The 10,902-nt window shown below is 36.9% G+C and overlaps 1 protein-coding gene and 1 long non-coding RNA gene across 5 annotated transcripts in view; both read left to right on the forward strand.

The window, feature by feature from the left end:
* Positions 1 to 7,248, forward strand: part of LOC107734531 (TBC1 domain family member 22B-like) — a 52,235-nt gene extending 44,987 nt beyond the window's left edge. For all 4 annotated transcript variants that reach the window (XM_016546511.1, XM_016546513.1, XM_016546514.1 and 1 more), the window contains 2 exons: positions 2,533 to 2,628; positions 4,518 to 7,248. In XM_016546511.1, the coding sequence (XP_016401997.1) occupies positions 2,533 to 2,628; positions 4,518 to 4,646 (225 nt within the window). In that variant the 3' untranslated portion in view covers positions 4,647 to 7,248. The remainder of the gene's footprint in view (positions 1 to 2,532; positions 2,629 to 4,517) is intronic.
* A 286-nt stretch (positions 7,249 to 7,534) lies between these two features.
* Positions 7,535 to 10,902, forward strand: part of LOC107734509 (uncharacterized) — a 7,410-nt gene continuing 4,042 nt past the window's right edge. Inside the window, exon 1 of the long non-coding RNA XR_001639104.1 lies at positions 7,535 to 9,219. This is a non-coding gene — a long non-coding RNA (uncharacterized LOC107734509). The remainder of the gene's footprint in view (positions 9,220 to 10,902) is intronic.

The following is a 10,902-nucleotide window of genomic DNA, read 5'->3' on the forward strand; positions in this document are numbered from 1 at the left end:
CATTTTCGTCAATGAATAAAAACGAGACGAAAATGTTAGGGAGGGACGATTTGGGATGAGATTCATTCAGAACGAATCTGCTGCGTGGTTCGGAGGTTAGATGCGTACATATGAACCAGCGGGACATAAGGTAACATACACTTGCTGCACGTCGCATAAAACGTTCAAAAATGTCAATATGTGGGAGTAAGAGAAGAGCAGACATATGGATAAATCTGATGACATGAGAGAACTCAATTCGGTCAGGTTTTCTGAGCGCAGACACTGAAGCATACACACACAGAAAGCGCATCTCACAGCGAGTGAGTACTTTCGCGTCGCATGAACGGAGAATTACACACAAAATTGTCAAATTGTCCGCGTTTTGACGAGTATTCACGTAAACACAGTTGATTACGTCTTAAGTGAACGTAAACAGCAGATCATATTTATGCAGATAGAAAATTCTAAAAAAAAAAAATTATATACAGTTATTTTCCAGATAAGATTTTAAGTTTTCCATTCTAGAAACATCCTGTCTCACTCTTGATATTTTCTCACAGTATAAAAGAGCTTTTTAGTTCCTGATACACAGTATATCTACTGGCAAGTTGTTACTTTCAGAAAGATGAATTGTCAAGATTCGAACCGGTGACTCGTCACACTTCTAGAAAGAAACACCTCTGGACCAACACATCTCATCATTTGAGAAGCGATAAACTGAACTCCTAGATTTGCTCTTGTTTCTTGCAATTTCTTTGTGCCTTCATAAAATCCAACTTTTTTCTTCTTTCTCATTTTCTTCCTCTTTTCCTCCTGTTTTCTCACTTCAAGAGGGACCAACAGAAAGAAAGTAAACAAAGCTATTTATAACCGCTCGCTGTCTCTCAAGTGGCTGAATATACCACACTGTACACAGCACAAGTAGAGGGGGATGCTGGGAAGAGGAGCGGAGAGGCGAATTGGGTTGTGTCTTCTTTAGATACGTTGGGAATAACTAGCACAACCTAATTCCCTATCCAATAAATTAGGTAGATGGTAAAACTACATTAGGAGCTCTGTGTAGGCGCTCGACTGTAGCTGAATAATTTAATGAATAATATGTGTTGTCTAAAAACTCTTATTACTCATGATGGAAGTAAACCGTTGTTTTTGTTTCTGGCTAAAGGAATGTGCAGTCATTGGAGCCATGGCAAAGCCAACAAAATCAAAATATATATCCCAGCTTTAACTGGGAGATGGGTTCAAATCCAGCCCATGCCGTGACCTGATATCTTTTATCCCCTCCTTCATAATGTCTTTGTGCTTGCTCTGCTATTCTAACCAGAAAGGCAAAAGAATCTTCTTGCAGATCGTGGATATACAGCAACCATTCATATTGACAATGTTTATCGATGTCCAAAAAGGCACACAAAAAAAAGCATAATGAAAGTGGCTCATATGACTCATGTGCTGTTTGCCAAGTCTTCTCCATAAGTCACCTTTGTGGATGAAGCAGTGTTCTTTTAGTATTATTTATGTAATATTATAGTATTTATTAATATTCTGAATTAGCTTTTACATTTTCAGTTTTCTTTTTAATTTAAAATTAGGTTTTAGTCATTTTATGTGCATCTGTCAATTTTAGTTTAAATATTTTAGCTAATGTTTATTTATTTATTTTCAGTTTTAGTAATTTTAGTAACTCAACTTCAACTTAATTGCCAAGGTAGCTTTTCTAATTTTTGTAATTTTTTTTATTTTATTTTTTTGTTTTTTTTGTTTTTCATACATCAACTTTATTTTGATTAACAAAAAATGATTTTTAACATTTTTAGTTAATAATAGCAGCACTGGTGAGAAACAGCGAAATTCTAATCATTATTTGCTTTCCTTTTGTATCTCTCAAATCTTTATGTTCACGTCTGTTCAAAATATTAGTTCTCAGAATATGGTGAATAATGACTTTAATTTCAGTCTGTCTGAATTTCTTCTAAGCTATGGTATTAATTTAGGAGACTCTAAATATGGCACATATGGTACATACTTTTGACTCTCATGTTGTTTTTTCATAAAGTGCTGTTGAAAGGAAAACAAATGTGTAAAAATGTTTTTAAAAATCCATATTTTAAAGCAGCTTTCAGAAAATCATGCCTTAATTATCAGCAGTCAGCAAGCCAAACATGACTATGAGGAAAAATGTCCTTAAGATGTTCAGTTAACAATTCAAAAGTAAACAAAGACAAAATTCCTTTAAAAAAAGCCTTAAAAGGAACCCCACTTATATGCTTTCATTGGTTTAGAGCAACACAATAGGTGAGTAAATGATGACAGAATTTTTCATTTTGGGTGAACTATTGCTTTAAAGTTCAAAACTGGTAACTGGAAGGTTGCTGGTTCAATCCCTGCAAGCTCAAGCCATCATTATTTTGCCCTTTGAGAAAGGCACTTAACCCCAGGGGCCGAGTCTCTAATAAGTGTGCAGTATGTCACTTTGGATAATCATCTGCTTAATGACTACTTACTAATGCAAGCATGTGTGTTCTTCTCTCTGTGTCTGCTCTTGATCTTCAGGCCGAGTCAGAGGGATTTTCCCATTTCCACCTCTACGTGTGCGCAGCCTTCCTCATCAAATGGCGCAAAGAGATCCTCTCCATGTTGGACTTTCAGGTACCGACAATCTCCCGCATGTCGCGTGTGTCACGGCCGCTGAGCTCCGTGAAGAAGCGCGTGTCGTTTACATGTGACCGTCTGCGCTTCCCACACGTGCATGCATCACTGAAAAGCGTCCCGGCCGTCACTTATACCCCGAGACTATCGGAATAATTGGCCCTCCAGTGGAGCAGCCTCGCTGCAACCAAATTTCACAGGCCTGCGGATTCACCACACCTCAGCGCCCGCGAAACGAGAACGCTCTGTTATTCGCCCCCCATTCTCGCTCTTTCACGCTCTCTTTCGAAGGATCTCCACGCCTCAGCTCCATCTTTGATTCTCTCGTTTATTATTTGGCTCATTGTCAGGTCGGGTAAAGAAGAATTTGATGAACAGTCTTTTGAGCATGTGTTTAAACTTGGGTTGTCAATGGATTAAAATTATCGCATTTAATCATCTGTGGTTCTCATGTTCACATGATCACTTTCAGAAATTAGTTTTTTCTGATTTTAAAAACGACATAATAATAATAACAACATATTTTTAAGACAAATTTTCTAATATGTCTTATATGTTAAGAATTTTCACATGATCACTATCACAGATGTTCTTATTTGATTTTTAATATTAGTAATTATATATAAATAAAAACAATTCATAATATTTTATTAAATATTAATCATATTAATATTAAAATATTATTAATAATTATTATTACTAAGAATATTTCAAGATATTATATTAAGATAATATTTTAATATTTTGTTTAAATAATATTTTATTAAATATTTTATATTGTAATTATCACATTTTAATGACATACTGGTTTTGAATTTTCAGATTCAAACACTTTTTAGGATTTATTTTATTTTATTTATTTTTTTAATCCAGTTTAAATTAGATTTTGCATCCCGAATTTAATGTAGTCTGTTTTTTAGACCCAAATATATACTTTTCTCACCAAATATCAAAGCTGTTTTGTAGATGTTGCTACAGTCTTCTGGTGTTTTAACCGCACATAAAATAGCAAGTTGACAGTGAGTTTCATTTGTAGGTGATAATTCAGACTTGTTGAGCTTTGATAGTAATTCATTTTCAGCATACAAAGACTGCAAATATCCCATCTGGATTTGATTTATAAATAAATTAGCCACTATTGATGCGTTTCTCCATTATTTACTGATAAATGAGCTTCTGTTTACAGGATTATTGTTCCTGAGAATTGAACAAAGACACCTGTGCTTTTGACAATTCAGACGGTGCTTATAAATCACACAAACCATTGTCATATAGAATTAGGTTAATGCCGTAATGGTTTTAAGTAAATTTAACAGCGTTAAACATCTTTAGTTAGTCTGTTTAGTCAGTTTATATTCATGCACACACATGTGATGTAATGCCAGCCTGTTCAGTCTATATATATATATATATATATAGGCTGTTGTGATGAGCACCCATTTTTAACCCAAAGCTCAAAGGCGTTCTGGTTAGCAACTTGAAAATCAATGATTTTCAGCTTCATGCTACTGCGCTAAAACTCCCAGACCGAAGAACCTGAGATCTGATCTTACACGGAGTGAAGCTGATTACGATAGATCTGCTCTTGTGCACTTATAGCAGCTGTAGGTGGCGGAAAGCCCACACACACTCGTGCGCATACACGTGCTAAATGCACAAGCAGCGACCTAAGAGCAGCGCCAATCATGAATCACATTATCCTAACATTATAATCATGCCGTGACTACAAGCATTTCCAGTTCAGAAGAGTAAAAATGCATTTTAAGGAATAGATAATAGCCAGGAAACAGTATTTTTGTGGTGGAAAGCTGCTACCAGCAGATTGGCAGAGCTCTATGAAAGCTACTAAATGATCCAGTTTTATGAAATGTGTTTTTATGTCTTTTCAGAGCCTGCTAATGCTCCTGCAGAACCTTCCCACAATACACTGGGGCAACGAAGAGGTGGGTTTGCTACTGGCAGAGGCCTACAGACTCAAATACATGTTCGCTGACGCTCCAAGCCACTACAAGAGATGAGAACCCGTAAGCTGACCACAGCGTGACCCTGCAAAACCCAGACGATGATCTGACCTAACAACAGGATCAGTCCAAACGCCGCTTCTTTGCTCGGTTTAATCCGACACAGCGAAGATAGAGCTCACCAATTTTCTCCAATGACGTCCAATTTGTGTCATCGTCTGTAACAATTCACGATCAAGAACGAGACGACGTAAACAACCACGGACAAAACGAATATTTTGGGGAAAAAAACTCCCAGAGATCTTGATGGCTGACAGTTCAATTTGCCTACTGATGACTTCAGAAGATAACTGACAGTGAGATGCCAAGAGCTGAGGAACAGAAAGCGCTTATGTAAACGTATCAAACTAAAAACAGAAGGACGTGGCATCCTATGCTTCCCCGCATCTTCCTCTATTTGTTACCTCCACCCCTCGTTTTTATTTCTTGGCAGATCTTCATTTTTTTGTCCCCCCTCGCCAATGTTCTCGTGTTTTGTGTTATTAGACCATAATGTGATCTCCTCGGCCACTTTGCTCATTGCCACATTGATTGTACCGCACACAGGTACACGGGTCGATTCCCGTCCGTAATCACTCTGTGTTATTGAAGCTCTGCAATACATGAAACTATGGCAGTCGTAAGGGTCGTTTCTCAAGGGGTGCGGCTGAGCGTTACGGATTCGAAGAATCAATATGCAACCGCCTGAGCGATGTGTTTGGGTTTTGTTTTGGGGTTTTTACGTTTCTTTTTTTTTTAGAATTGTAAGACTGAATTTTAACAATCCTGAAACAGTGGCTTTGTATGCATATGAAGCCCTTGCACAATTATTTCTTAGAAAATGAGAACTTTCAGAGCTTTAGTATTAGCATTCGACTACTACTGAGGTAACGTTTCAGCAAAGATGGCTGAATCAAACTGCGGTGAAATATTAATATGGCTTTATAAAGAATGAATCGGTGTGATATGAGGTCAGCCTATGAGACCACAGGACTGGAGTCGTGTTGAAAGGAAACTACTGACTTAGAAGCAGACTGAAGGGTTTTGGTTTTCACTGTGTGGTACTGAAGCGTGGATGGGTGCGATACCTGACAGACACGCTCCGAACGGCACAAATCATAATCTTAAATACTGCTGGAAATCAGCAAATGAAATGTCTGAAGCACTGTGAAAAGGCATCTACCATTCGCACATGCATTCAATCTCCCAGGGCAACCGAATTATGCAGATGTCTATGCTAATTAGATGTAGATGATCTGATTATCTCCTTTTTCCCTTTGAACCCTCGTTTCACCTTTCGGTATATTTATTAACTGCAGGCTGATACATTTTGATTGGTGATTAATTGTTCACCTTCTAAATCTTTCCAAACTAGATGTGTGATCTTTATAAATCGGAGTGTAATGTGAAATGAATGACTCCGACTTATCAAAAGCAAATGTTTTCATTAAAATCTCTAATCATCTCATATAACTTGGACCAAAACCCTGCATGGATAATCTGAATAATGAATTAAATGAGTGTCTTTCTGCTTTAATTATTGAAGCAAGTGGAGTGTATTGATTAGATGGAGGTGTCAGAATCAGTTAAATGTGATGCCGGTGAACTTCAAGCTCAGCGCTGTGGAGTTTGCTGATGTTAAACGCTTGAATAATGTACATTTTGTCAGCTCGCTGTCTTTATTCTTTCGTCAGTGACATTTGAAACCACCTGCGCCATACGGTCTCAATGTTACAATCTATTTTTGATGAGGCATTTGCGGTGCTGCACTCTTATTTTGAGGTGAACTGGAATGTATTTTTTTCTTTCAGTGTATGTCTTAATGTCTTTGCATACATTACTGAGCTCATATTCACTCCAGAGATAATTAGTTTGCTCGTCACGCTTTAAAAGTGTGCTAATGAAGAGGTGACTTATTGTCGAGGGTTGAGATTGCTGACGCTGGTGAGGAGATAGAGCAGTGATTATTCATGAGACGCGTTGAGTGGACTTGCAGATTAACTCCCTGTTTTAGTCTTTTGAATGTCATAAATGTCTGAATTGATTGTATTAATGAATCTTGTTCAAGTCAACATGAAATCAAAATGGACACCATTTACTTTATTAATACTTATTGCTGGTCTTATTGTGTGCGGTTCATCAGTGCACACACTAATCTTCTGCCTCTGGACGAACTTTTCTTTTCTCCTGCTGTCACCTTATAGGCTATTGAATAATGTTGATTCAATGTTGACTCAAGAGCACCAGGAAGATGCTCTTGAGAGTGAACTTGACCATCAGCCTCAATGTCCGGCTCTCAAGATAAGGGTTTTGTTCAGACTTGTCCCCCTTTCTCAATGTCTGATCAAAAGAGTAACATATTATCTCTTGCGCTAGCTTTTCTTAATCAGTTAATGCAATGCCAAGCTGTTAGATTGCTTACCGAAGGCTAATTGAAAGGGAAATATTTCGTTGAACCATTTTTATAATATAATGATATATAATTTTTTTCATGATTAAGAATAAATACACTACCGTTCAAAAGTTTGTGCTCTAGGATTTTTCATTGTCATTAAAGGAAGTCTGTAATGCTCACCAAGGCTGCATTTATTTGCTCAAAAAAATGCAGTAATATTGTGAAATATTATTACAATTTAAAATAACCGTTTTCTATTTGAATATATTTTAAAATGTATTTTATTCCTGTGATGCCAAGCCGAATTTGCAGCATCATTACTCCAGGCTTCAGTGTCACATGATCCTTCAGAAATCATTCTAATATGCTGATTTGCTGCTCGAGAAACATTTCTTATCAGTGATGAAAAGAAAGTCCAAAATCAACAGCATTTATTTGATATAGATTTTTTTTTTATAACATCATAAAGACTTTACTGTCACTTTTGATCAATGTAATGCATCCTTGCTGCATAAAAGTATTAATTTCCTTCAAAAAAAATTTTTTGAAAGGTAGTGTACAGTACCTTAAAAGCAAATTTCTATCGTTTTTATTAGAGCACCCATAAATCTGTCTCAGCCATGAGAATGGCTTTGAGGAAGGAGGGTGTGAGTCTGCAGCAGTGTCGGATCCGATGGTGTTTCAGGAGCACAGTCCTTTACAATCCATTCATTCTCCCTACAGTATGCAACACTCACTTTCCATCATCCAATTCCTGATGGATAAAATATTAAAGTACAACCCTGCGTTTTGTATGTGAATGTTCTGTTCCACTTAAACTGGGTGCACATGCCATTTCATGTTGACTTGTACTCTTCTGGACATCTTTCATCATGAATGTTTTAAAAAGTCTGGATTTCTCAAACACGTCTGATTGTATTACATCTATTGCCTACATGTGCATTCATACCTTGTTTATGCAAATACACATTAAACCACAGGTTTTTGATCTGCATATGGTACAAACAATGAGTATTAACATATTGTGAATCTTACTTGTGAATTCATGTTGTTTTTTTACTTTTTTCTGCCCTTTTAATTTTGAACGCGTCAGCTGTGTTTGGTATACTTGATGGTTTTTCTTTGTTTCCATTCTTTTTTTTTTTTTTTTTAAAGAAAGAAAAGAAAAAGTGAGCGCCCTGCCGGTACGGCCACCATGTCTATTTATAGACATGTCCTCTACGTCTTCAGTTATTTGTCTCCTTCCAGTGACTTGTCCTGGGATTTCCTGCTTTTTTTCCTTCTCTCCATTTTGGGCTCCCTGCTTGGCATTATTCCTCCTTTCATTTATCCATTTCATCCATCGGGCCTGTGTTTGAAAGATATGCTTTCGTTCTCTTTTTGATTTATTCAAAATGTACTCTAGAATTTTAGCGTCAAATATTTGCCTTGGGTCTGCAAACAGAAATGGTGCTTCTCCCTGTATTAGTCATTCTACTTGTGGAGAGAGTAATTTTTTGATAATGTAGATGTGAAAGAGCAGTGCTGTGGTTTATGCGGCTCATAGCGTCATGATTGTGTGCACAGTTTGCAATGCAAATGAGTCTCTGTAGCAGCTTCATAGTGCGACCTAACGCCAGAGCTCTTTTATTTGTGTTTTCCTCTCTGCGTAAAATGCCAAAATCCTCGAGTCATTGGGTTCTTCTTGCTTAATCAGTGCTTTTGTAGTCCACACTGCTTTTAGCCTTAAAGAAAAAGAGGAAACGTGGGAGTTTCCCGCTGTATATTTGATTTTTGGATTCTATTAAACTGTTGGTACTCTGTTTTAATTTCATTATTGTGTGTGTGTGTGTGTGTGTGTGTGTAAAGAATGACCGTGTCCTCTTGATGAGTCCAGGCAGCTGACGCTCGGAAGCGCCCTGTGGAAATGTCAGCTGTAATTAGCGCTTGTTAAGCAAATGGCAGGGTTAATGACCTCGTCGTCTCCCTAGCCACAGACTGTTTGACTGTTGACTGACTGCGACCGAACCGGCATTAAACATTTATTATTCAATTTGACCGCCACGTCCAAGGTGTTGATGAGCACTCCTGGATGCTGCGAATTTCGGGGGGAATTATGGGACGCCATAATGGCTAATTGTGCAGTTCGGTGCTTATTTTTAGCTGTCCTGTCAAAGATTAGGACACTTACGAGGGAAAGAAACCGAAGGACAAAAGGTGATTTCTCAGGCACTCCGATATTGGGTGACAAGTAAGTCCGTGGAGAGAGTGAACTGACAGAGAGTCCGCTGAAGGACTGACAGGGAAAGTGTTTTGGGCCTCTGCGGTACGCTGTCCTCATGAGAAATGACGAAGGAAGATTTTCTAATGAGTCATTTTGAATTATGTGAAATGTTTGGCCTTTACATGTCAGCAGCTTTCTGCTTTAGGGGGCTTTGTGTTGGAGAGTACTGAAGGTAACGGCACGCGCACAGTCACTGAATAACGCAACAAGCTACAGTTGAGGTGGGGATTTTTAGGCATTAACCCCTTTAGTCGTGGTAAAATCACTTTGTGCACAGCCTTGAATGGCTTACTGCTTTTATAAAATGGTAGAATGAAAGAAAGAAAAAACAACAACACCACAAATGCTCCATAAATAATTGCATTTGTTATTAATAACCACAACAAATGTTTTTTTTTCCCAGTAAGTAATGTTGGGTCATTATCCTCACTGCTATTTACAGCAACGTAATATTTTGGAAGGAGTCGACCTATTTAAATGAGAGAGAAAACTTTTTCTTTTTCAGATTAATAATACGGTCTAAATTAATATTGTAATTTTGTTGTTGCTAGGCCAGTTTTTCCTCTGTCGAGTAATGAACTGTTCTTTTAAGACATACATATCAAGCAATTTATATTTTGATTTTATTTATTTGGTATGCGGGACAGGATAATGTAGAGTCAGTCAGTTATTTTTGCAAAATAAACTCCTTTAGGGTGATACTTGATCACCCTGATGGGCTTGTGTGTGTGTGTGTGTGTGTGATATTAACCAACTGACTTATGACCTATTCTATTTCATGAATACTAAGTAAATATATTTTTTTTAATCCTGAAATGTATTTAATTTGAAATTATTTTATTATTTTTCTCTTTATAGTGTGCTGGGGTCGTAGAAAGTATTATAACATAAAAAAAAAATGAAAGCACCTTAAAATAAAGTTCTGAAAACTTAAAGTCCTACATAGCATTGATACTTTCATGTCCCTCACATCACAAAGAGCAAGAAACTGATAACCGACACAAAGAGCCAGATACAGCAGAAAACAACTAATAAAAATAGTTTAAAAAAATCTAATTATTCTAATAAATATCGAATTAATATTTTAATTTTATTGTTGCTAGGCCAGTTGTTTTTCATATTATAAGGACTATTTATTTATTTATTCATTTGTTTGCCAGTTGTTTTAGCCAATAAACCCTTACAACTTGTTTTCATCTAAGGTCTATTTTGTGATAATGACCATCTGACTTTACATTACCCTGTGATACAGCTACTTAAAGTATAAATCTTACAATATGTAAGATTTTTTTATTAAAATATCCAAAAACCACTAGAACAGTGTTATATATTTTGCTGACTTGTGTACTTACATTATCCCAAATGTTTCGAAGAATGTTTAAATCCAGAGAAATAAGCAATTTTAACGGACCGTGTCCATAGTGTCATTGTGTCGCCTGCCAATGACGTTACAACCCCTCGATTTCCGGTTTTGTTTTGTAGAAAACATGGAAACACCAAAGACGCTTTAATATGTTGTGCGTTTTAATAGAACGTTGACGACCGCACAGAGTAGCATTATAACAGAACTTTCAAATGTATCTAGTATAGTATGATAAAACAGCGCTGCTTTTTTT

Source organism: Sinocyclocheilus rhinocerous, unplaced genomic scaffold, assembly GCF_001515625.1.
Source record: "Sinocyclocheilus rhinocerous isolate Xijiao unplaced genomic scaffold, SAMN03320098_v1.1 scaffold99, whole genome shotgun sequence".
Classification (NCBI taxonomy): Eukaryota; Metazoa; Chordata; class Actinopteri; order Cypriniformes; family Cyprinidae; genus Sinocyclocheilus; species Sinocyclocheilus rhinocerous.